The sequence below is a fragment of the Gorilla gorilla genome, chromosome 21 (genome assembly GCF_029281585.2).
Source record: "Gorilla gorilla gorilla isolate KB3781 chromosome 21, NHGRI_mGorGor1-v2.1_pri, whole genome shotgun sequence".
Lineage (NCBI taxonomy): Eukaryota > Metazoa > Chordata > Mammalia > Primates > Hominidae > Gorilla > Gorilla gorilla.
Window position 1 is genome coordinate 69,620,072 of NC_073245.2, and position 27,205 is coordinate 69,647,276.

The 27,205-nt window shown below is 44.5% G+C and overlaps 1 protein-coding gene across 2 annotated transcripts; it reads left to right on the plus strand.

Annotated features, from left to right (window-relative positions):
• On the plus strand, nt 1–26,710 carry RAE1 (ribonucleic acid export 1). 2 transcript variants are annotated; one of them, XM_055372961.2, is made up of 12 exons: nt 1–423; nt 3,132–3,228; nt 3,808–3,912; nt 5,542–5,634; nt 14,429–14,515; nt 15,884–15,970; nt 16,085–16,156; nt 17,777–17,884; nt 22,546–22,652; nt 22,734–22,809; nt 23,681–23,875; nt 26,265–26,710. In XM_055372961.2, the coding sequence occupies exons 1-12, from the start codon at nt 233–235 to the stop codon at nt 26,349–26,351; spliced, it is 1,305 nt and encodes a 434-aa protein (XP_055228936.1). In that variant the 5' UTR covers nt 1–232; the 3' UTR covers nt 26,352–26,710. The 2 variants fall into 2 exon arrangements, with proteins under 2 accessions (XP_055228936.1, XP_063558431.1); XM_063702361.1 differs by lacking the exon at nt 1–423 and adding an exon at nt 572–983.
• The last annotated feature ends 495 nt before the right edge of the window (nt 26,711–27,205 follow it).

A 27,205-nucleotide genomic window follows, 5' to 3' on the forward strand; every position in this document is an offset into this window, starting at 1 on the left:
GCGGGGCGGGGGGGACGGGGCGTGGGGCGGTTCACGATGTTGGCCAGACTGGTCTCGAACTCCTGACCCCAGGTGATCAGCCCGCTTCGGCCTCCCAAAGTGCTGGGATTACAGGCGTGAGCCACCGCGCCTGGCCAGTTGCGGATTTATAAAAGCAGTCGCTTAGTAACTTGCAGCGGCTACATCAACTTTGGACCAATTCGCAAACTGCTGGTGTAAAGCGTTTTTGCGCATGTGCCGTCGCCTTGCGGGAAAAGGAGCCTTTTTCTTCGACGATTTCCGGGCGACGCAGGAAGTGGCTCCAGGGCGCACGCGCGTTGTTTCCGCGGTAGTCAGGGCAGTTTCTACCGCAGGCTTAAGGAGGCTTCGGGCTCCTGGGATTTCTGTCCGCGCTCCTGGCCCTCGTCCTTCGCGCCAGAGCAGGTTCGCAAACTCCTCAGACCCTTCTGCTCCCGGCCGCCGCTTTCCGCCGGGGCGAGACCCCCAGGTAGGCCCCGTGCCGCGCGCGTCCCGTCGTTACCCGCCGCCATGGCGCCCGCAGAGGCCGAGTTGCCTCCCGGGAGCGCGCTTCTGCGGGATGCTGGGGCGCGAGCGGGACTGTTGACTAAGCTTCGTTACTGGGCCCTGGAAGCGAGGTCGGAGCTGGAAATGGCCTTAGGGGTCACCTAGGGTCTAATCCATCGTTTTTCTTGTGGGGGACTGAGCCCCTGGGAAGGGTCACATTGCGTTAATGCAGTGTCTGTCGCCTCTGTCCCTCCCCTTTACACGTCTGGCGTCTCGTCAGATACATGTCAGCTCCTGGGAGAAGCTTTCCCTGGCCGCTTTGCAGAAGGGCGTCCCGTTTTAGCCTCTTCCACGTCAACCTGCTCCATTTCTTTCGTAGCAGTTACCGCTCTCTGAAACTAAGTCTGTTTCTGTCTTAGCCCGCCAAGTATTTATTGTATACGTATATAGGTGCAACGGTACGGACAGTACTTCTCCAGGCAAGTATTATTAAACACCAGCCGCCCTGGGCCAGGCATTGTACTGTGGGACCCAGTATGCATTAAGGGAAGAATCCAGGCAAGTGGCTGCCCTCTTGGAGCCAGCATTCTGGGGGGGAAGAGATTGAGTGTAAACCAGAAATTCCAGGTCGTGACTGGTGCTGTGAAGAAGGCAAGGGGATGTGATAGAAAATTAGATATGTTAACGTTGGCAAAGAAGCGTCTGAGGAGGTAACTTTAAAAAAGAATACGTGTGACAGCTTTATTGAAGTATAACTTAAATAACATAAATTTCAACCATTGAAAGTGTATATTGTGAGTTTGGAAATTTTATGCAGTTGCGTAAACATGGCAAGTTCAAATTTGGGACATTTTCATCACCCCAAGAAGTTTGGAGGAGGCAACTTTTGAACTGGGATGTGAAGATTCAAACGGAGGTAGCTGTGGGGAGGGAGAAGCAAATCATCCCAGGCTGAAGGAACAGCACTAGGTTTGCTCCAAGGCAGGGATGAGCTTGTTGTGTTCAGGAGAGAAAGGAAGCCAGCAGAGCTAGGAGGGCTGGGGTGCAGCAAGGCGGGAGAGAGCGGGAAGAGATTAGGTGGGTCCCACAGATGACTGTGCCTTCTGAACTTTGGAAGCTTCCCAATGCTCAGCATAAGGTGTGGTCCACACTGACTAACACGAACGATTCTCACCTACCATGTTCTTTTTCCTAAGTTCATCCCTAATGGCGGAAATGTTCTCTCCCAACTTGAAGGTTGAGGTAGAGGAATAGAGTGAAAGTAATATTTATTAAGAACCTGTAGTGCTTTAGGGAGTGTGTGTGTGTGGCTTCATTTAGTTCTCATAACTCTGTGAAGTAGATATTAGTGTGTCTGTTTTACAGATGAGAAAATCAAGGTTAAGTGACCTGTCCAAAGCCATGTAACCAGCACCTGGACTGATTGCAGAAGCCTTGTCATGCCTTTGTTGGTTCATACAGCTAACTGGTGTTTCAAGTACCTCTGCATTTGAGGGCAGAAGTGTGGCCGGCAAGCACCACATCCCCTCACGTTCACTAAAATATACATGTGCTTGTAGCTGTTGCTCTGACCTTTTGTTCTGCACTAATTTTTCATGAAGCTGAGGAAACTCAAATGCCTTCCCCAGATTCCTTGCAGTTTCTCCGTTCTGTGTTGTCTTGTTAGGAAGGATGTCACTCAGCCATTTGGCTCCCTTTGGAGAGGTAACTGGTATGGAGGACTTCTCAGTGTAACAGGTAGTAGGATTGAAATGTGGTTTCAGTGTACGTAACTCCTCGGGGAGTTGGAAGGAAAAAAGAAGGGAAAAGTCGTTTATTGTACCCACTATGAACTAGACACTGCATTTTCTACATAATCTGATTTGATCCCCAGAGCAGCCCTGGAGAACGTGTTAATGTTCTCTGTGTTTGCAGAGCAGGAAAATGAAGACTGGTGAGATTAGAGTCCCAACTCCTGAGCGGCAAGAGGCCCTGACCAAACCCTGGTGGGCCTGTTAGATTATGATATCCAAGAAAAAACCCAGGGTGGGAGAGGTTCTTGCTGGGTAAATGTCCAAAACACGATGCCCGACCTTTTTAAAACTTTTACGAAGAAATTGCTGATTTGCTTCCCGGACTGGTTGTTCTAGGTAGTTTCATGCGGATACTGACCTAAACTAGAATGTAGAAATTAGTAAGAAAGTGAACGCCCACTAGGTGGAAACCTGAAAGCACGGGGACCTGCGATCTTGTTTACTGTTACATCCCTGCTGCGCAGCTCAGTGTCTCTATGTAAAAAAATGAGTGAATTTATTTTCTAGCTGGTGACTACAAAATAATCTGCAATGTATCCATACTGGTTTATTAATGGTAACAAATGAACCGTACTAATATGAGATAATAGGGGAAACTAGATATGGAGTGTATGGGAATTCTATCTTTACTATTTCTGGAAACCTATAACTACTCTAAAATAGAAGGTTTATTTTTTGAAAGCGCTCTGCTCGTTGCACTCTTGTCTGAAAAGTGAAGTCTGGCCTCAAGCCACTTTGAGTATTTCTCTTCTGCCAGTTAATTATCTTACCATTGCCTCTCAGTGATATTACTTAAGAGAAAACCCATCCTTAACATTTTTCATTACTTTTTAGGGTCAAAATGAGCCTGTTTGGAACAACCTCAGGTTTTGGAACCAGTGGGACCAGCATGTTTGGCAGTGCAACCACAGACAATCACAATCCCATGAAGGTACCACGAAAAGCTTCCTGGGGCTTGTAGGAAGAGTTTGGGCAGAGTTTCTCCCGTCAAGGACAGAACCCGAGATGACTTGGGAGCCTCCTTTAGGCTGAAAGCTTTGAAACTTTGTCTAACTCATGTTTCTGAAATACTGGAGCACAGAAAATGTGTCCCCGTACTTGCGTCCTGTTCTTCCTGGCCTGCCAGGTCTCCAGAATCACCCAAGGTGCAGATTCCGGTGCAGATTCCCAGGGCCTGGCCCAGCCAGGACTGTTGACTCAGAATTCCCATGGTTGGAGAGAGGGGATGGCAGGTGAAAACTGTGATCTAGCACTGTGGGGCCAGAGTGAACTGGTCATTTAGAAAACAAGACCATGGGCATTTCATTAGCAGCTGCTACTGCTAGTCCTGGTGGTGCTGGTACTTTGTCTAGCTTATTTTTTACTCCTGTCTTTGATCAAAGTAAGGAAAGGTCTAATTCAGTTAGTTCTTGTACACAAGGAAAGGCCACCATGAGGTAATTAGTGAGAAAACAATTTGGAATGAAGTTGTGAGCGTGCATACATTTTAACATTGACTTTTTTCCCGCAGGATATTGAAGTAACATCATCTCCTGATGATAGCATTGGTTGTCTGTCTTTTAGCCCACCAACCTTGCCGGGGAACTTTCTTATTGCAGGATCATGGGCTAATGATGTAAGTGCTCCTTAAATACGTGTTCTAGAAATCATCTCTCTTTGTATGGCCAAGGTTAGCTTTAGCTCCGTTGTTTCCCAAGTAAATGAATCAGTTGGACTTATTTATGGCCTTTTTTGAGAAATCAATTTAGGGGGTGTGAACCCTTCTGAATGGCAGACATTATTCTTACACCCGTTTTTGTTAGGAAAGCACAATCATATGCGTTGCTCGAAATTTTCTACTTTAGTTCAGTCTCTTGAAGTTTATTCCCAAATCAAATATCATATTCATCCAGAGTGAACATTATACCCAGTGGCACACACCAACAAATTCCCCTTCTTGGCATCCTGACAGTGTTCCTCAGGCGTGTATGAAACTTTTTCAACATTAAATAATAGCACAGATCTGCCTAGATACTTACTCATCATGTACAAAAAGAAAGACAAAAAAATTACAGTTTACTAAAAGAAAGAAAACTCTGGTAGAAAAATAAGCAAAGGGTGTAAAGAGGGACTTCACAAAAGAAAGAATAAACCTGAACCATTCATCCATACTTGTAATCAGATAAATGCAAATTTAAGACTTTTTTTTATTAAATTAACAAAATTAAAAGTTTAAAAGAATAATAGTGCCAGCAAGGATAAGCTGAAACCCTGCATGTATGGCTGGTAGGTATGTAAGTTGGCTTTTCCGCAGGATAATTGGCAATAGTTATCAAAAATCCTTCAGCTTATACCCTTTATCTCATTGATACCTTTCTGGGACTTGAGTAGGAAATCTGATAATGTACTTCATCTGCATTATCTAAATTAACCTTTATAACAGCCAAAGCACTGTGAACTTGTGACAATTTTGAAAATTTTAATATCCAGTAGTAATGGCAATGTATAGTATGTTTGTATGATGGAATACCATTGTAAGTTTTTGGAAAAGCTTTCGAACTGTAGCCTACAGCACAGGGGCAGAAGGGGTTAGGAGAACAGGAGGGAGGATGGTAGTCAAGGTTGAGCAAGCTTGCTTTCTACATGTAATTTTTAGAAAGATTTCAGATGATTTGCTGCTTAAAAAAAGGATGTTTCAAGTTGAACAGGCTGGTGATGCAGGTGAGGAAAGCTGTAGCTGCAAAAGTGAAGACACTGTATAATCTAGTGTCTTCCAGAAAATATGTGTACATGGAAAGAAGACTAAGAGCACACAGAACCATTAGCTGTGGTTGTCTGTGGTGTGATTAGGGTGATTTTTATTTTTTTGCCATATTTACAAACTCTCTAAAATGTATTACTTTTTTAACGGAGTGGAGATTATATAAAGTATTCAGAAAAGAGGTAAGTTTCTACTTTGGTCTTGATTCTCTGAATGGTAATGGGTAAGTGATATTCTACTTTAGAAGACATATCTCATAGGTGCATTGAGAAAATTATCTGCAATTTTATGTGTAAGCAATAGAATTTGTTTATTTTAATAGCTTAGGCGAAGAAAACAGTTGCTTTCATAGATATTTTAATTCCTTTGTTCTTGAAGTTAGATAATTAGGTTGCTATGAGAAGTCTATGTATGCTTAAGGTGTACCCCATTAGTTTTTAGGTGTTAAATGCAAGCAATACATCGTAATTACTTTGTTTGCATTGAATTTTTTTGTTACTACAGGTTCGCTGCTGGGAAGTTCAAGACAGTGGACAGACCATTCCAAAAGCCCAGCAGATGCACACTGGGCCTGTGCTCGATGTCTGCTGGAGTGATGTACGTTCCCTTCCATTTCTCGTGTTCCATTTTACTTAAAGTACAGAATCATTTAGAATATTTAATAATCCAAACACAAATAGCATATATGTGTTCATATTGTAGGAATTCTAAGTTTCTGAACATAAATATAGTCATTTATTGATGTTCTTAATGTTGGCTTTAGTTAGCCACTTTCTTTGAAAGCTTTTCTTGTATTAAATTTTGTATGTGTGATTAAGGAGAGTTTAATGATTAAGGGATAATTTATGAAGAAGCCAGCAGGGAAGGTGAAACACCTGTGCCAAGCTGCAGTGGGCGGGCCTCCTGGAGCACAGCATGAGCTGCAGCTGTAGAGGGGCTTCCACCTGGCGCGGGGGAGCCAGGGGATGAACAGCTGTAGACGGGCCTCGGCCTGGCGAGGGGAGCCAGGGGTTGAACACCCCAGCCTCTCTCCTCCCTTCTGCCATTGCTGCTGGTGGCTGAACCCAACAGTAGTGAGAATGTTAAGGGGCCTGGTGACAGGCAGACACACTGCAGTGCTGAAGAAGCTAAGCCTTGAGGCCCCTTCCGAGGCCTTGTACCTGTTCCTTTAGTCAGGTTTATTGAGTCTGATTTGCCTGCTGTAAAACTGAACCTTTTTGGTATACAGCTCTGTGAGTGTTAAGAAATGCATAGAGTTGTGTTCAAGATATAGAACAGATCCATCTGCCTCCAAATTCTCTTCCTTCCTTTTGTCGTCAAATCCTTGCCAGCTCGCAGCCCCTGGAAACTACTCATCTGTTTTCTTGTCCCTATAGTTTTGCCTTTACCAGAGTATCATCTAAATAAATCCTATAGGGTGTTACCTTTGCGCTCAGCATGTTGCATTAACCTATGGTGATTGTTTTGTCAGATATATTTCCTGTGTTTGGAGTGGGATGCTGGAAATTAGGACAAGCATTGAGATATAGCATCTGCAAAATGCTAACGTAAGTGGTAGGAGTTTTCTCATAAAAGATGTACGAGTTGGTCTTAGTGGTATTGGGGGTATGCCGTTCGAATTTGTAAGAAGAGAGTGGTTTAGAAGGGTCTTGGTAATTAAATTTGTGGTATAGAGTTCTGGTAAATATACAGTGTGTAGTGCTCATAGGAAAATAGCAGTAGTTAGGGCATTTATTATGATAATATTCATGTATTCTGCTATAAAGAAGAGGGCAAATGAGCCTGCGGCATATTCGATGTTGAAGCCTGAGACTAACTCTGACTCTCCTTTTGTTAGATCAAAAGAGGCTCAGTTAGTTTCTGATAGTGTGGAGATAAATCATATTATGGCTAGGGGCCATGATGATAGGAGCAGTCAGAGGAATTCTTGTGATGAGTGTGTGTTAGTTAAATGAGCTGCTTATCAGTAGAACTGAAAGCTGGATAATAGCTAGGGTGACTTCATATGAAATCGTGTGGGCCACAGCTCATAGTGTGCTGATTAGTGCATATTTTGAATTAGATGCTCATCCTGATCATAGAATAGATAGACGGCTAGGCTTGATGTGGCTAGTATAAATAGGAGGCCTACATTAAAATTAGAGGATCTGGTATAGGGAGGGTGGTTCATAAGAGGAGAGCGATAGAGAGGGCTAGGATTGGAACAATAATATAAAGAGTGATAGTAGATGTTAAGGGCCGCAAGGGTTCTTTGGTGAAAAGTTTTATTGCACCAACAAATGGTTGAAGCAGTCTGTAGGGACCTACAATGTTGAGTCCTTTGCATAGTTGTATATAGCCTAAGATTTTTCATTCGATGAGTGTAAGGAACGCTATCGCGATAAGAGTGGGGATAATGAGCAGGAGGAGGTTAATTACAGGCATGTTGTTAAGAAGAGGAGTTGAACCTCTGATTATAAAGTGTTAAGTTTTATGCAATCGCTGGGCTCTGCCATCTTAACAAACCCTGTTCTTGGGTAGGATGTGTGATGATTTAAGAGATTGGGATGGCATCATCTATGGAGTGAGGGCACTTTATGAAGTGGGCCTTATTTCTCTTGTCCTTTCATACTAGGAGGAATGTTAAGTAGGTAGAAACTGACCTGGATTACTCTGGTCTGAACTCAGATCACATAGGACTTTAATCATTGAACAAACAAACCCTTAATAGCGGCTATACCATTAGGATGTGCTGATCCAACATCGAGGTCGTAAACTCTATTGTCGATATGGACTCTAGTATAGGATTGCGCTGTTATCCCTAGGGTAACTTACTCCGTTTATCAAATTATTGGGTCAATGTGTAATAACTCACTTAGACTAGTGTGGTCTTAGGTTGTTAGGAGGTTGAATTATGCTCCGAGGTCACCCCAACCAAAATTTTTAATGCAGGGATAGGAGGCTAGGGCCTGTAGGCTTGTTGGAGTTTTTATTTGCATTGATGAATTAAAGCTCCATAAGGTTTTCTCGTCTTATTTGTTTATATCAGCCTCTTCACGGATAGATCAGTTTCACTGGTTGAAAGTAAGAGACAGCTGAACCCTCGTGTGGCCATTCATTCAAGTCCCTATTTAGAGAACAAGTGATTATGCTACCTTCGCACGGTCAGGATACCACAGCCGTTGAATATATGTCACTGGGCAGATAGTGCCTCTAATACTGGTAATGCTAGAGGTGATGTTTTTGGTAAACAGGCGGGGTAAGATTTGCTGAGTTCCTTTTATTTTTTGTAATGTTTCCTTAGAGCATGCCTGTGTTGGGTTAACAGTGCAAATAATACGGTATTTATTATATCATTTATTAATATTGGGATGTTAACTGTCAGTGGGTTACTCCCGTCTGATGTAAGCTTATGCAATGGAGAATGTCTTCATCTTACTTATATTAACATTACTGCTTCTATTAAGTAATAGATTAGTCCAATGTGATGTTAGGAGTTCAGTAGACTGGTTAGAATTTAAGATAGTTAGATATTGAGCTTAAATGCTTTCTTAATTAGTGGCTGCTTTTGGGCCAACTGTGGTGGTAATGTTTTTTACTCTCTGTAGGAAGGGTCTAAAGAGCTGTCTTGTCTCTCTAGACTAACAGTTAAACTTACAGGGAGTTTAAGTAATTCTGTGGGTAAGTTGAAAGTTGAACTAAGCCAGCCAGCTATCACCAGGCTCGGTAGGCGTGTCACCGCTACTCATGAATCTTCCCACTGTTTTGCCACATAGGTGAGTGTGCTCTTTCAGCTATTCTTGGGTAGCTCGTCTGGTTTCGGGGGACTTGGCCATAGTTCTCTATGTAAAGTTATTTCTAGTTAATGCATTATGCAGAAGGTGTAAGGGCTTGTCTTTGCTTTTTAGTCCTCGATACAGTTCTTTCATCCTTCCCTTACAGTACTGGGTCTATTGCACCAGGGTAGAAATTTCTATCGCCTATACTTTTGTTTAAGGTAAATGGTTTGATTAAGATAGTTTGATAATATTTTTAGCGAGGTTTGGGGCTAGAGTTGTCTGAGTGGTCAGGTCATGATGAAATCTTCTGGATGTAAGCCGGATGCTTTGGGTTAAGCTACACTTTGGTTTATCCAAGCGCACTTTCCAGTACGCTTACCATGTTACAACTTATCTCCTCTATATCTGTGTAGAAAATTATCAGTAATGGTGATTTCTAGAGTAGTATTCGAAGAGGGTGATGGGCTGTGTGTGCGTGCTTCATGGCCTTATTCAACCAAGCACTCTGCTCTTGGTTTACTGCTAAATCCTCCTTAAGCCCTTAGATTTCATAAGGCTGTCATGAGATTTTCTGGACATGGAAAATGTTGCCCATTTCTTGCCACCTTATGGGCTACACCTTGACCTAACGTTTTTATGTGTATACTTGTGCTTGCTCTATAACCTTTTTAGGGTTTGCTGCAGATGGACATATAGGCCAGGGGCAAGAGGTGGTGAGACATATCAGGGTTTATTGATTATAGAACAGGCTCCTCTAGAGGGATATAAAGCACCACCAAGTCCTTTGAGTTTTAAACTGTTGCTTGTAGTACTCTGGCGAATGGTTTTGTTAATGTAACTGTTAGGGTTTAGGGCTAAGCATAGAGGGGTATCTAATCCCAGTTCTTGTCTTAGCTACTGTGTCTTCAGGGTATTAAAGCTACTTTCATAGTATGTTTTATTTCAACTGGAGTTTTTTACAACTTAGATGGAGCTTAGCACTCTTTACGCCAAGTTCTATTAGCTTGGGTTAACTGTATGGCCATGGTGGCTGGCACGAAATTAACCAACCCTAAATATTCGTATAGCTTAGTTAAACTTCTGTTTATTACTAGATTTAACACTGCTCTTTCCTGTGGGGGTGTGGTTGAGCAAAGTGTTTCGAGCTGCATTTGTGCATGCTTGATACCTGCTCCTTTTGATCCGGGTGATCTAGAGGACATTTTCACTGGGGTAGGGGTGTTTGCCTGTGTAATCTTACAAAGAACTAATAAAAAGGTCAGGACCAAACCTATCTGTTTATAAGGTTTTGTGGACCCATCTAGACATTTTCAGTGTCTTGGTTTGAGTGGTTAAGCTACATTAACTGTGTAGAATACTTAAGTGGAAAATTAAAGTATGAGAAAGAAAGAAAGAAATAGAAATAGTTGCTTACAGTTCTCGAAATTCAGGGTCTTTAAAGTTGGATTGGCAGAGGTTTGGCTGAGAGGGTTATTCATAATTAGAGTATGGTTGATTTAGGGTTATGGTGTACTGGGGCAGCACTTTCAGAGGGTTATGCTCAAGGTATCATATCAGTATTAGGGCAGAAGTTTAGTTAATCTATTATACATAGTGGAGGATTTATTGGGTAGGAGGAGCCTTAAGATTTTTTAGAAAATTACATCAATCGAGGGGTAGCTGTTGGGGTGTTCGTGGTTAAAATATGTCTGGGCTCTGACTGGGTTGCATTTTAGTCTCTTGTGTTTGGGGTTTGGCAAAGGTATGTTTACCTAGGTTGATGGTAAAGTCAGATTAGGAGAGGGGGAGTTTGCGGATTTATTCGGAAATAGTTCTTGAAATTGAGCATACGTGCATGCATGAGCATCTATTGATTAATTGTTAAGTCCTTCAACCATGAATTAACACCTTATGGTTGTTATGTCAGTCCGGAATATTCAGTATAAGTTCAGCTACAATGGATTTGGCAGGAGTCAGGCTGTTGCCATGCTGAGTCACAGCACCCCAAAGTTAAAAAATACCAAATGCATGACAGTGCTCCCGTGACTGGCTAATAGGGTGGTAGTGATTAATCCATCAAGATGTCTTATTTAAAGGGAACCTGTGGGCGATCTTAATTTTATGGCCATACGTTAATGCAGGGGTCCCCAACCCCCAGGCTGTGGACCAGAACAGGTCCATGGTCTGTTAGGAACTAAGCTGCACAGCAGGAGGTAAATGGTGGGCCAGTGAGCCTTACTGCCTGAGCTCCGCCTCCTGTCAGATCAGCGACGGCATTAGATTGTCACAGGAGCTCGAACCCTGTTGTGAAGTGCACACGTGAGGGATCTAGGTTGTGTCTTCCTTATGAGAATCTAATGCCTGATGATCTGAGATGGAACAGTTTTATCCTGAAACCATACCCTCACTTCACCCCAGTCTGGAAAAATTGTCTTCCATGAAACTGGTCCCTGGTGCCACAAAGGTTGGGGACCGCTGCTTTAATGTGATCTTATTTAGCTTATATATAAGAAATAATTCTGTGTATAAACATTTTGACATAGTTTAGGGGCCACAGTTGCTCCCATTTTATTCATTAGCAAGGATTAGCTTCTCTGAGGCATTTTTATCATCTGTAAAATGTCTTCCTGACATACCTGATCAAGTTATTGTGACACTACATTAATAGATATATGAAAAGTTTGAAAAGTGAAGCATTCATTTCATATGCAACTTATTTTTAGTTTACACACAGAAAAGTAGCAGCATGAGTAGATTTGAAACATTTCTAATGTATTTTGTCTGTCTTTACTGATCGGGCAACGGGTCAGAATTAGAAAGTTTCTTATAAAGTACGGCAAGAAATAGAATTAACTAATGCAGGAATCCTTTTGCTCAAATGTTATCTAATGGCTATTGGAATTTATAAAACGGAATCTAAGTTTCATACCATCTAGTGGGAGGATCAGACACAGGAATGAGAGTTGTACGTTCTGAGGGGGAGGCAGGATGAACTGGTGCTGGGTGGGAAAAACAATACAGAAAGCAGCTGTAAAGTTTGGAAAGGCTTCTGTGAATGCTTTACAGAAGACAAGAATAGAGGTAAATTTTTGTTTGTTTGTTTGTTTTTGAGTGTTGCTCTGTAGCCAGGAGTGCAGTGGTGCGATCTCAGCTCACTGCAGCCTCCACCTCCTGGGTTCAAGTGATGCTCCTGCCTCAGCCTCCCAAGTAGCTGGGATTACAGGTGCCCACCACCACACCCAGCTAATTTTTGTATTTTTAGTAGAGATGGGGTTTCGCCATGTTGCCGAAGACTGATCTCAAACTGCTGAGCTCAAAGTGATCCACCCGCCTTGGCCTCCCCAAGTTCTGGGATTATAGGCATGAGCCACCACGCCTGGCCAGCAGAGCTGATTCTTGAAAAGTAAACCGTTTGCCTATGGCTTTTTAAGCATTGTCTCATCCAGTTGAGGCCTGGGTTCAAATTTCAGCTCTGTCTCTTCCAGGCTTTTGACTTTGCCAAGTTGTTTAATCTTTCTAAATTTGTTTTCTTGTTTAGAAAATGAAGGTAGGCTGGGTGCAGTGGCACTTTGGGAGGCATGGGATGAAGGATAGCTTGAGGCCAGGAGTTTGAGACCAGCCTGGGCAACGTAAGGAGACCTGGTCTCTACAAAAAATAGAAAAATTAGCCGGGTTTGGTGGCGCACACCTGTAGTCCCAGCTACTTGGGAGACTGAGGCAGGAGGATCACTTGATCCCAGGAGACTGAGGCTGCAGTGATCCATGATGACACTACTGCATTCCAGCCTGGCAACAACCCTGTCTCAAAAAATAAAAAAAATTATCTGAGTGTGATGGCACATCCCTATAGTCCTAGCTACTCAGGAGACTGAGGTGGGAAGAATCCTTGAGTCCAGGAACTGGAGAGTACAGTGAGCTATGATTGCACCATTGCACTCCAAGCTGAGCAATAGAGCAAGACCGTGTCTCTAAAAAAATAATAAATAACAATAATAAAGTAAATAATAAAATGAAGGTAATAACAGATAATAACATTATTAATTCAGCAAATAATTGTCAGGCACCTATTGTATGCTAAATCCTGGAGATAAAGTGGAAATCAAAGTAGGCAAAACCTACACTTCTGAAACTCATGATCTCTTAGGACAAACAAGAACAAATACAGCTTCTCGATAGTGGAAAATTGTGATGACTAGATTAAACCTACACGGAAGGATTAGCACAGTGCTGTCACAAAGTGGTTAAGGAGCTTGCCCATGAGAACAAGAGTGAGTGGCTGAGCCTAGGCCCAGACCTTCCTGGTGATGGAGCCCATGTGCTTAGCAGCCTCCCTCATGGAGCTTTACAGGAAGAGTCGGAGCTACCCGGGAGAGAAAGACATGTAGGTAAAGGCACAGGGGCGCTAAAGACCCAAAGTTACCTTGGAGGCATAAAAGCCAAACTTGGTAAAGTTGAATCTTCAGTACTTTAAGGACATGGTTCAAACTCTGCGGCTGAAGCAGGTAGACTTAGAGCAGCTGGTGGAGCATTCACACATACTCTTTCTCTCCCCAGTGTTTTGCTGGATTCTCCTTTATGTCTGCACGTGTCCACCGAGATTGGCATGCTCTGCTCCACAATGCTGGTGACGTGGTGGGGCTGGCATTATGAGATTGAGAGGCCAGTGTTCACTTGGACTCAGGACAGCCCTCTCCATACACTCATACCTTTCCTTTGCTGTGTTTTCAAGGATTTGTAGAATTACAACCTCATTAAAAGCATGAGGAGCAAGTTTTATCTCTTCTTTCAAATGAAGTCACTTCAGTGGAACAAGTTTTTGCTAGAGGAGAATGGTGGTCAATTTTTGAGCTCTGGAACCAAAAATGAAATATAGACTAGGCCAAGGTTCAGCAAACTATGGCCCATGAGTCAAACCTGACCCATTGTCTATTTTTGTAAATAAAGTTTTATTGAAATGCAGCCACACTCATTGACATAATATGTCTGGCTGCTTTCAAGCTGCAGTGACAGAGAAGACCTACTTTGAGTTCTCTGTGTGAATATTGTGAAACCATCACACAGTGACCACTAATTTTTAAATCTATTTGACAAGTTAGATAGGACCAATGACTGTTGTAAATTGGCATAGCTTTATTGCATGTACTTGGAAGTGTTATTAGATAGGGACTGAATAAAAGTAATTATGATTACAGTTATGTGTTTTGTATATAGAGAGAAAGATAAATGTGACAGAATGTTTACAATTGATGAATCTATGTGAAGTGCTTATGGGTATTTTTTTGTATTTTTGCAACTTTTCCGAAGGCTTAAATTTTATCAAAATAAGAAAAAAATTTTAAAGTGGTCCATGGTTGCTGCTGAGAGGAGACCTGGGATCAGGGACAAGAGAAAGAGTTTGTTTTCACTAGTTTGTGATTTCTGATTTTTAAAATCCTGTTTATGTGTTCTCGCTTAGAAAAGTAAGTCAATCATGAAATAGATGAAAATGAATTTTTTGTATGATGCTGTAGTTTGCAGTACGCTGGTCCCCAAAATATTGGAAAAATAAAGATTGCCAAAGTTTGCCTCAATATGTTCAACGTAGTATCTAAATATATATATAGTTAAAGATTTAATTTTTCTTAAAATGCAAAATTTTCTCCATTTTATTTTAGGATGGGAGCAAAGTATTTACGGCATCATGTGATAAAACTGCCAAAATGTGGGACCTCGGCAGTAACCAAGCGATACAGATCGCACAGGTAACAGAAGCCTCTGCAGAAAGGCTAGGCACAACTGGTACCCAGGACTGTGATGGCTCTTAAAGTGAAATAATTATTATAATTATAATAAGAAAACGTGCCGTTAGACTCTGTCAAATCAATTAGACAATATAACAGAAACCTCTTTAGCACAAAAATAACAATTTTATAACCATTCTCATTCTTAACTAGTGTTCACAGATTGTCTTGTCATGGATCTTCATATATGTATGGATGGAGTCATAAGGAGTTAGCGACATTAAAATCTATGAAAGACAGGTCATAGGTGGTCCTTGCCATTCACAGGTTGGACGTTGTGACCTCGTGCATGGCTGGTCTTCTACCAACTGCATTTGGTCACTTACTCATTCAGCAAGTGTTCTGTCTATGGGCCAGTAATAGAGCAGCGAGTAAGAGGGGCATTTCCCCACATGTGTGGAACTTTTACCGTTCGTTACTCAGGGACCACTGGCAGGTACTGTGTGAAGAATGCCAAGGGCAGAAGTAATGAAGATAAGAGAACTTAGAACCAGAGGGTCCAGCCTGCTAAGGGGGCTTCAGGAAGAGCACAGTGCTGAAACATTTTCAGGAAGGCACTGCATACTCAGGTCACAGTGCTGTGTGCTAGAAACATCTCATTGATCTCTTAATTCCCATCACCTCAGTGAGTAAAACTGTGGTGGAATCTCCTGCTTGTTATTTCTGAATATCTCCCTAAGGAGGAGCTTACTTTCACTCGCACATATGTCTTAATTATGAGTAAAAAAATTAAAGTTTGCTAGAATGGAAAGTAGATACATGTTTTTGTGTTAAATTGACTGTTTTGATTATGGGTGTATTAGTCCCTTCCTGCATTGCTATAAAGAAATACCTGAGACTGGGTAATTTATAGAGAAAAGAAATTTAGTTTGCTCATGTTCTGCAGGTTGTATGAGTATGGTGCCGGCATCTGCTCGGCTTCTGGGGAATCCCAAGGGAGCAGGAGACGGAGCAGGCACATCACATGGCAAAAGCAGGAAAGAGAGCTATGGGAGAGAGGAGGTGCCACACTTTACAACAGCCAGATCTCAGAGAACTCACTATCGTGAGGACTGTGCTAACACAGGAGGGATCCGCCCCCATGACCCAGACATCTCCCACCAGGCCCCACCTTCAACACTGGGGATTACATCTCAACATAGGATTTGGTGGGGACATGCAAACTCTGTCAGTGAGGAAGGATTGGTAAAATGCTAAATATCTTTTGGTTTTTGCTTGGTATGGCCCCAGTATTTAAATTAGTTTCTTCCCTTTGAATTGCCACAACTAAAGCTGTTCAGCACATTCTTACATTTACCTTGATCTGTTTTGTTTTTGTCTTGTTGAAAGCATGATGCTCCTGTTAAAACCATCCATTGGATCAAAGCTCCAAACTACAGCTGTGTGATGACTGGGAGCTGGGATAAGACTTTAAAGGTATAATGTGCAGTTGAGGCATTGTTTGGCCCCATCAGGATTGTCATTTATTCTTGCACCATTTCGACTTCTGCTCTGAATGGTCACATACTGGCTTCTCTTTTTTGCTTTTAGTTTTGGGATACTCGATCGTCAAATCCTATGATGGTTTTGCAACTCCCTGAAAGGTGTTACTGTGCTGACGTGGTAAGGGATTTCAACTTAATATGTATTTACTTTAAAAAAAACAAAATAAGTATTCTCACCTTGTGGCGTCCTGCAGTGAGTGAGTGGGTAATATAAAAATCCTGCTAGCTTTAGTAATAGATATAAAGGATCGAGTTGAGATTGCCTCAGTCGTCTCCAATTGGGAGATTTTTGTGCTGCGTTTCCTCTAGAAGTACTAAATGCTGGATGTCAAGTTTTCCTGCCACTCGTTTGAACATATGCAGCTAGCTACATGCCATCTCTAGTGTGACATCTATCATGTCCTTTCCATGGCAGTAGGAAAACTTGCAGTAAGTTTGTGAGGTGGTACCAGGTCTTTGGGGACTGTTTCTGAGTGGGATAGAGATTGAACTTTCTCGGCCAGGCATGGTAGCTCACGCCTATAATCCTAGCACTTTGGGAGGCCAAGGTGGGTGGATTGCTTGAGGTCAGGAGTTCGAGACCACCCTGGCCAACATGGTGAAACCCCATCTCTAAAAATACAAAAATTAGCTGGGCATGGTGGCGCACGTCTGTAATCCTAGCTATTCGGGAGGCTGACGCATGAGAATTGCTTGAACCCAGCAGGTAGAGGTTGAAGTGAGCTGAGATCACGCTGTTGCACTTCAGCCTTGGTGACAGAGTGAGATACTATCTCAAAAAAAAAAAAAAAAGGAAAGAAAAAGAAATGGAACTTTCTCCATTTGTTTAGTCACATCTTAAAGTTTTGTACCAACAATCCCGTAATTCCACTTTTAGGAATTCATTGCAAGAAAATAATCATAGATACAGATGGTCTTTGTTTTTTTGTTTGTTTGGTTTTTGAGATGGAGTCTCGCTCTGTCGCCAGGCTGGAGTGCAGTGGCATGATCTCAGCTCACTGCAACCTCTGCCTTCCGGGTTCGAGCGATTCTCCTGCTTCAGCCTCCCGTTAACTGAGACTACAGGTGTGTGCCACCAGGCCCAGCTAATTTTTATACTTTTAGTAGAGACGGGGTTTCACATGTTGGCCAGGATGGTCTCGATCTCTTGACCTCATGATCCACCTGCCTCGGCCTCCCAAAGTGCTGGGATTACAGGCGTGAGCCACCATGCCCGGCTGGTCTTTGTTTTATGTAATATAGTGAAACATTGGAAGTGGCCTAAGGGGCCACCAAGACACAGATAAATAAACCCTGTGGTAGGTTCATTTGAGGGGACGTTAGAAGCCACTGCTAGTACTTGAAAAAGTGTGTGACGTGGACCTTATGAAACATGTTTTGAGTAAAGGATATGAACTGTACAGAAATATGCTACATACCAAGTATAACGCTGAGAACAAAGGCTGGAATAGTGACAGCAACTGAAGGAGTGGTGTAGGGGATTTTTATTTATTCTTAGTTCCTGAGTATATTTTCTAAATATCCACATATTTTATAGTTAGTTTTAAAACACGAGACTTTTTAAAATACATGAATGTTCTACTTTCAAATACTATTTCTCTAGGTTTTAGTGAAATATAATCCCAGGATTATTAAAATCCAGACTTAATGTTGTAACCAAAAATTGATCAAATACATTAGTATAAAAACAGCACACTCCTTCACCTGAAGCGCGTCTCTGTTTTTTTCCATTCCCTAGATATACCCCATGGCTGTGGTGGCAACTGCAGAGAGGGGTCTGATTGTCTATCAGCTAGAGAATCAACCTTCTGAATTCAGGAGGATAGAATCTCCACTGAAACATCAGGTGCGTCATTAGTCAAATCAAGAAGTATGTATTTAGCACCTGTTGTATGCAAGATTGTGCTCACATCTGGAATACAGTTGTACTTTGTAAAACTTGTAAGTATGTTCAAAGAGGGGTGAATTGAAGGATATAAACACAAATACTTAGTGAGTGAATATTAAGTAATACTAAGGTATCCCTGGATGAACTGAATTTATGTCTTCTCCAAACATGCCCCTGTATGGCTGAGTGCTACTGAATTGTAGGGGCCAAGGGAAAACTTCTCCTTTGCCCTCTGAAGGGGTTCACTGAAAAGCAGCTGGTAAAAGATAGATTAATAGGAGAAATGGCATACAAATGTATTGATGTGCACAGCATCTTACAACGATCTTAAAGGCAATATGATTGATGCTTTCATACCATCTTGAGGTCACAGAAAGAAGGGGGCTCAGGGCATGGCCCAAAACAGGCTTTCATGGTAAATTGGGTTCTCGTGGCAAGACAGGTTATGGGAAGAAGAGAAGAAGAGGTCTGTGTAGCAAAGGTGGTCTTGTTAGTGTGGAGGAAACCCCACAGGTAGCACCCTCGGAGAGAACTGAGACCTTTAACGGCATCAGACTGCAGTTAATCTTCCCTAAATCAGGACAAGGGAAGGGCCTTGGAGAAAGCCTGGCTGCATCAATGCCGATTTTCTCTGCAGATGCAGATCTCCCCACCAAAGAGAGCTTTTCAGCTATTATTTCCAGCCCTTCTGTATAGCCATCTTGAAATATGTCAGAGAAGTCTATTTTGGGGCAAAATATTTTGGTTTCCTTGAGAATAAAATTACACATCTGGATGGGTTGATTCCATTGTAAATTCCTAGCTTCCAACTTCAACTCTGTCTGCATCATGCCTAGATGCTTGCTAGCTTTTTCTCCTTAGCTCAATCCTCCACTTGCCACAGGGCTGCTGGGCTTGCACTCTTGTCAGCTTCTCCTTCCTTTAGTCTTTGTCTCAGCCAATCAGATCAGCTCTTGCTCAGAGAAAAAAGAAGCTAATGGTAACTTCCTCCTCTTTCTCCTGCCGGATCTAGAAATCTGCCCGTGCTTGCCTCCTCCCCTGCCTTTTCCCCCATGAGGTGGAAACCGTCCTGCTAAGGCCAGTTTTGTGGTGGGACCCATGCCCTCCAGCCTTCTCAGGAACCGTATGCAGAGTATCACCTCTTTCCCATACACCCGTCTCTCCTGCCGCGTAGTACTTCTCCATTAGCACTGACACTTGCTCAAGTCTAGTTGATCCTAGAAAATACACCTCCCTTGATCCCCACATCCTCCTCCAGTACTGCCCACGTCCCTTTTCCTTCCGCAGTGGGGCATCTTGCATGAAATGTCCTTTATTCCCTCACCTCCCACTCATTTCTCACTCAGTGAGACCTTTGCCCCCATTGTTCCACCAGAACTGTTTTTGGCGTGACTACCAGTGGCATCCTCATTGGTAATTCCAGGGGACCCTGGACCCCCATCCTCTTACTGGAACAGAGCTTCATTCACTGTTCTTACAAGAAACATTTCCCCTGGCTGCTGTCTTGCCAGCCTCTTACCCGCTACCTCTGTGGCTCTTCTATCCTTGCTGGCTCTTGGCTGAATGTGGAGGTTCCACAGACGTCTCCCTAAGCCGCTGCCTCCTCCACCCAAGCACAACTGATCTCCCATCCACTGTCGCTCAGCCACGCCCTGTGGACTGGAGACTCGTACCTCGTTCCTGTGCTCCTGACATGGACACCCAGTCGGACAGCTCCTTGGTGTGTCTCCCAGGCGTCTGAGCCTACAGTATCCCACACCAAACCCAAGACTACATTCTGTAGCTCTTTATTCACATGTTACCGTTGCCTCAGGATTCTCCCTTGCTACTGCCACCAGTACCATCTATTTTATACGTATGTATGGACGTCATATACATACTAAATATTTCACTTCTTTTGCCTACTAGAATGTAAACTCCATGAGAGCAGAGATTTTTGTTTGTATTTGTTGCTGCCTCCCAGCACTTGGAGGAGGGCATTAAGTGTAAAAGGTGCTCTGTAAATATTTGCAGAGTGAACATTTGATCTGAACCTGCCCCTCTCGGCCACCACCAGCCTGTTGCTCCTGATGTGCTTCACAGCCCATTCAATGGGACCTCCATCTCCTTTGTTATAGCCAGAAATCTTGAGGTCACCCCTGATTGAACTTCCCTCTCCTGTCTCACTAATCCTCAGTCTCCTCCCCTCTACACTGAAATTATTTGGGAATCTGTTCATTTTTCTCCCTCCCTCCTGCCACCACATCTAATTCAAATCTTGGAAAGCACTTAGATCAGAACTCTATGACATTGGTCTTGGCAGTAATTTCTTGGATATGACACCAAAAAGCACAGGCAACAAAAGCAAAAATGGCCAAGTGGAACTGTGTTAAACTAACAGCTCCTGCACAGCAGAGGGAACCATGAAAAGAGCGAAAAGGCAGCCTGTGGAATGGGAGAAAACATCTGGAGGCTATTTCTGACAAGGGATTGATTTCCAGAATACGTAAGGAACCCCTGCAACTCAATAGTGAGAAAACTGGTGACGTGAAAAATGGACCAAAGACTTTAATAGACATGTCTCCAAAGAAGACATACAAATATCCAGCAGGTGTATGGAAATGTGCTTAACATACTAACCATCAAGGAAAGGCAAACAAAAACCACAGTGAGATACCATCTCCTAGCTGATGGGACCACTGTTACCAGAAAGCCCAAAGATAACAAGCACTGGGGAGGGTGTGGGGAACCTGGAACCCTCGTGCACTGTTGGGGGGATGCAAAATGCCACAACCGTTACAGAAAACTGGAGGCCTCAAAACATGAAAAACAGAATCACCATACGATCTAGCAGTTCCACTTACAGGTCTTGATTCAAAAGAATCAAAATGGGTATTTTGAAGAGAGACCTGTGCTGCTAGTGTTCCTTGCAGCACTGTTCACAATAGCCAAGTGAACAGATAAAGAAAATGAAGTGTATACCTGCAGTAGCATGCTGTGCATGCAGCCTGAAGGAAGGAAGTCCTGCCATTTGTGACAATGTGGGTGACCATGAAGGAGATTATGCAAAATGAAATAAGCCAGACACAGAAAGAAATTGCATGGTTCCACTTAAATGTGATATCCAGCATAGTCTCACAGAAGTAAAGGGTGGGATGGCGGTCATCAGGGGATTGGGGGAGAGGGAAATGGGGAGCTACTTAATCAATGGGATGAAATTTCATTAAACAAGATGAGAATGTTCTAGAGATATGCCGTACTACATGGTACCTGTAGTCAACAATAATGTAGACTTAGAAATGTGTTAAGCGGTGGCTCTCATGTTAACTCTTCTTACCACAATAAAATAAGCGCTTAGACCTTGGCCCTCGTTCAAGGCATCCTCCGGAGGTGAGGCAGGGGCTCTTGTAAGTGGCACCACTGGCCTTGCCGGACCCCAGCCTAAGCCCTTCCCTGCCTCCCCATTTCCTTTTGGTTGAATCCAAAAAAAACCTGGTCCCATCTGGCTTCACTTCCTGCCACCCGGTGCTAGCGCCCTGGCCTCTCCGTTGTTGAGAACTGATTGCCATCGGCCTTTGCACAGGGCCAGTGCAATGTGGCTCTTGGTGCAAGTGGCACCCCTGGCATTTTGCAGTTCCTGGTGTGCCACACAGTAGACCCTGTGCTGACGACCAGCCATGGCCTTTTCTGTCATCTAAGAACTTACAGATGTTTGTCAGTTTGCTTTACTTTTTTTCTTTGTACTCACAAAAGTAATGGTCTGGCAGTTTTTAAAAAGGTAGGGGAGCAAACAGTACAGGAATGAAAGAGGAGGCCGTTTTCCTTCGTACTTAGGAAATGTGCATCCCCAGCAGCTGTCACGATGCCAGAGGCTGCTTCTCCCTTCGTCTTGCCTGGCCCCTGCCTGGGTCCTGCCAGGCTTCCCCTGAACTCACACGGAAGCTCAGATGACCAGCTTAGGCAGGGTGGATGGCCCTCCAAGCTTTGGCCAGGTTGCCACGACTGGAAGGAGGAAGTGGTAACTCCAAAGTTGGCTTCTCCTCAGGGTGGTCGGCTTTTCTGCCCAGGAGGCTGGGTAGTGGAATTTCTGGGTTCTTCTGTAGAATAGAGACCCGCCCTTGGGCCCTCACACTCAACACTGGGCGAAGTGCAGCGTGTTGCTTGTGTGTAGCATGGCCACTGCACCCACCGTCCCCTTCACCCTATTTCCCTGTGAGACAGGTGCGGCAGAGCCTGCATCCCTCCTCCAGCTGGGGAGGCAGAAGCGCAGAAGCTTCGGGTGACCTCCTGAGGGGTGTCTGCCTAGCCAGGGACGTCTCCATTCCCCACGGGCAGGGCCGCTGTCTGCCTCGCAGCCCATGGGGCTCTGCTGGCGTGAACGCGGCCTTGCAGGGTGGCAGAGGGAGAGCGAGCAGCGGGGGCAGGGGAGGAGCACAGGGTGTGCAGTTCGGTCATAAACTCACTGCTTAGATGGAGTTATTAAGGAGTTAGAAAGCAATGCTTACTGCTGTATCATATTTGAGTGATTTTTTTCTGGTTCTTCTAAAACCTAAACATGGGGTAAAAATGACTTACCTTCACGTTAGTCATGAAATCTTATATTATGCTGTGATTATGTCTCTCTTTTATTTTAACTGTAGCATCGGTGTGTGGCTATTTTTAAAGACAAACAGAACAAGCCTACTGGTTTTGCCCTGGGAAGTATCGAGGGGAGAGTTGCTATTCACTATATCAACCCCCCGAACCCGTAAGTGTGACTCTGTCAGCTTGCAGATTTCACTGGACTTTTTTTAACAAAGGAAGACTTACATGAACCTTTGTCTTTCAGCGCCAAAGATAACTTCACCTTTAAATGTCATCGATCTAATGGAACCAACACTTCAGCTCCTCAGGACATTTATGCGGTACGTTTTTAGACACTTTAGCTGTGGTAATACATCTGGAAACCAGACTTGGAGGTGGCTGAGGAATTGTGGGATCAGAAAAGACTCATCATTGAAGAGCTTGTGTGTTCATGTCCGGAGATAAGTGGCTTATGCTGTAGGCTTCAGGTTTCTGTGGATTTTTGTTGTTGTTGTTTTTGAGACGGAGTCGCTCTGTCGCCCAGGCTGGAGTGCAGTGGCGTGATATCACCTCACTGCAACCTCCGCCTCCTGGGTTCAAGCGATTCTCCTGCCTCAGCCTCCCAAGTAGCTGGGACTACAGGCGCCCAGCTAATGTTTGTATTTTTAGTAGAGACGGCGTTTCACCATATTGGCCAGGCTGGTCTTGAACTCCTGACCTTGTGATTTGCCCTCCTCGGCCTCCCAAAGTGCTGGGATTACAGGCGTGAGCCACCGCACTTGGCCTTGTTTTCTATGTTAACGTGCCGCCTGACTAGCAGCGTTGTGTATTTGTTTCTGAACATAAGCTTAGGATGTTTTGCCGAGAGTCTTCTCCCTCCCTCAGGAGCGCTGGTGGACAGTTCACACACACAGCTCAGACTGAGAAATCCGTTTGCTCAAAAGAAACGTTTTCCTGAGGTCTGCTCCTTGTTTCTTGCTGTCCACACGCTCACTTTCTCTGGTGTGCAGGCCTCACAGGAGGCAAGATTGGATTCTGGGCTGGCATTTGATGGAGGAAGCCTGGATAGTTTCTCTTGCTATCAGCGGGCAGCAGCTGGAAGGAAATGTACCTGTGCGCTTTGTTTCCTAACTCAAGCAGGAAGTGTGCGTGGGTGGAACCTTCTCTGCGCCCCTCTGCCTGGCTTCTCATTGTGCATGTCAATCCTTGCAGGTAAATGGAATCGCGTTCCATCCTGTTCATGGCACCCTTGCAACTGTGGGATCTGATGGTAGATTCAGCTTCTGGGACAAAGATGCCAGAACAAAACTAAAAACTTCGGAACAGTTAGATCAGCCCATCTCAGCTTGCTGTTTCAATCACAATGGAAACATATTTGCGTACGCTTCCAGCTACGACTGGTCAAAGGTGAGAACTCCCGGGCCTGCTCCCGGGTGCTCCAAGGCAGCAGAGCCAGGCTCTGGGTTCAGAAGGCCTAGGCCTGAGTTGTGACTCTTCTCAGGACTCACATGTGTCCTTGGGCAGGTCACCGTCCCCTCCCTGTAAGGGGAAATTGCAGGACTTCCTCAAATGGTTGTGGGGATTCAGTACAGCCTTTGGCCAGAACCCAGCACACAGGAAGTGCTCGGCCAGTGTGAGCCATTACGGGCTGCTCTGTTCCTGGGCACAGAAGCACAGGCAAGCCGGGGGCTGCACTTTGTGAAGGGGGTGGCAGGGTGGGTCATGGAGCTTTCGCCTGGGTGCTGTTGGTTGCTTGGTTGGCTGGTGGTTTGGGCAGGGGGAGTTAGGAGCTGGCAGGAGTGGGGCTGCATTTTTGAGGCCTTTGGGCATGATGGTGAAATGTGTAGACTCGGGTACTCTGCCCAACCCCATGGGATGTGTGTTGGCTTTCAACCAGCCTGCGTGTTTCTCCACTGCTCAGCTCTTCTGGAGAGGTTGTCATCATTGTATTTGTGGTTTTCATCATTCTCCTCCCACCCCACTCTGCCCTTTGCCCACAACAGCCTTCTAGACTTTTCCCTACCCTGCCCTGGCTTCCGATGGGGAGGTCGCCTGCTTCACATAGGAGGGGCTTCCAGTGGCCTGCAGTGTCTTTCCCGCTCACCTCATGTCTGCCTGCGCTGACCCCGCCTCCTTCCACCCTCATGGCTCTTTTCTGGGCCTTCTCCCACTGTCTTATGTCCCCGTCCACCAGCACACACAAAACCATGGATCTGTTTTCTGGCATTATGGACTAGTCTGAATTTTCTAGAATTTTATATAAGTGGAGACCTAAGCTACATTTTCCCCTCGCCCCGGCTTCTTTCCCTCAGCATAAGGATTTTGAAATTCACCCATGCTGTTGAGTGAATCACTTGTCCGTTACTTTTCAGTGCTGCGTAGTATTCCCGGGTGGGGTGTGCCATTTGTTTATCCATTCACCTGTGTAAGCCATGCACTCAGTTTTGTGACAAGAGTGTACTTTTTTGGTTCTGCCTGGCTGAGGGTGGACAGGCTGTGGCGTGTGTGGAGCCCGAGGCCTCAGCTCCCACATCGGGCTCTTCATTGAATCTCCTCTTTGCATACTCATCCCAGCAGCTGCATCAAAATTCTGCATTTTAACTTAAATGACACGCGGGACTCTATACATTATACGCATTAAAAAATGTAGTAAATTGAAAGCAGTGAGAAAGGTAATTGCTTTGAGTGCTGTTTAAAAATTGAAGTAAAATCTCATTCATTTAAGCAGTTAATGTCAGCTTATTGTGGGGGTTACATAAATTAGCATCTTTTTAGTTTAAAAGAGAAATTTGCTTCAGGGGTTTTTCATTGTTCTTAGTTCAAGGACAGTTATCTCCAGTGCAAAGTCATGATCACATATGATTGATGTTATTAGCTTGCTGCTTGAGTTACTGTTCAGAAAAACTACACTTTGTATATTATGAGAATTAGTGGTCACTGTTGAGCAAAACTTCTAGAGCTTTCTTGGCATGCCTGTTGGGAAGAGAATAAAAATGTGTCATCAGAGTACAGTTGACAGAGTGCACCCAGCGCCATGCCCCACCTCCCTCTTCCAGGTCTTTGGCCCACCTGCGGCTCCTACCTGCTGTCTTTCTTCCGGATCATCTGCCTGGCCCACCCCACTCACCTCTCTTCTTAAAACTTAAATGTGATCACATCACTGACCTGCCTACAGCCTCCTTTTCCCTGGGGAATAACGTTCAAAGGCCTCCCTCTGCCATTCACAGCCCTGTAGTCTGGCCTTATCCTGATTTCGGGGGTCTTTCGATGCTGTATAGCCCTGCATCCCCTCCGGTGTGGGCCCAGGCAGACGTGCACACCTCCGCACACGCCTCTGGCTCACTCACCACCATTCATGCCTCTGCTGTGCTCCGTGTCTGTTGCTCCTTCCATGTGGGGTGGGGTGTCCTCCTTCATCCCCATGATACCCCGCAGGTCAGATGTCCTCCTTTCTGTGAAGCATTCTCAGGTCAGAACTAATTCTGACCAAGGGACCCAAGGCAGTTATCCTGGCGTTAAAGTCCTGGGGTGTTAAAAGGGGGCTCAGTGTTGAAAATGAACCTGTGAAGACTCTCTCAGTAGGACATTGATGACACACTGGTACCAACCACATCCTTAGGCCTTTCTCTGAGGACTGAAGTTCTGCTTCACATTTGACTTTATCTTTGTTATTTTATTTCTCTGAGAGATCATATGTTTCCAGTATTGTAGCACAGGACTTCACCTAGAAAAAGCACCTACAAATGCTAACTTTCTTTTGAATAATAAGATCATTGGTGTTTTTTGCTCTCTTTAGGGACATGAATTTTATAATCCCCAGAAAAAAAATTACATTTTCCTGCGTAATGCAGCCGAAGAGCTAAAGCCCAGGAATAAGAAGTAGTGGCTGGAGACTCTGGCTCAGCCAGAGTTGTTTCTCTCCACTCTGCCTCATCTCTGTTCGAATTTGGGTCCCAGCCTTGTTGGGTTGTCAGCCATGGACATGGATTTCAACCCCTGGAGAAAACGATGTCATTGTTCAGCAGCTGAGAGCCCAGGCATCCGCGGCGACTTGCCGTCTCTCCATTCCACTGCCTGTTGCAGAGTTTTTCTGTAACTAAGGGGGTTGAGGTTATTGTAGACGTTAGATTGCGGGCACCGCCAGGGATTTTGCAGCGCTTCAGTGTACGTGTTAGAGAAGATTGGAAAAGCGTCTGTGAGCCCCGTGCTGTATTTTGTAATAAAGTCTTTTGCAGATTGCTTTCCGAGCTTCCTTTGTCCTTTTCTCCCCTTGCCCACCCTGTAACCTCAGGAACATGCGTCCTGCCCAGCATCAGCGTGGGGTTTTGAGTTGAGATTTCAGACACCCTCTGGGAAATGCAGCAACCTTAGGGGAAAGGGAGTCCCCAGCTGCACTCACTTCTGCCGCGCGGAACGGCAGCCTCTGTGAGCCCTGGTGGGCAGAGTTAGAATGTGTTTTTCCTTGCTTCCCTCATTCCCATCTTCAAAATCCCCAGTGCTTTCTGGCCTTGCTGCTCAGATTTCCGAGTGACTCAAGTGGGGACTGTTACTTGTGCTGGTTGACAGGCCATTTGTGGGTAACCTCCTAAGGCCCAAGTGGGTGACACTTGCGTGACTTTCAAGTTAGAACCCAAGCCCCCTGCATGGGAATTGCCCTGAACTCTTACCCACCCCGGTCCCCTGCATGGGAATTGCCCTGAACCCTCAGTAGTGGTTGTTTGGCTGTTCTTTTGTATT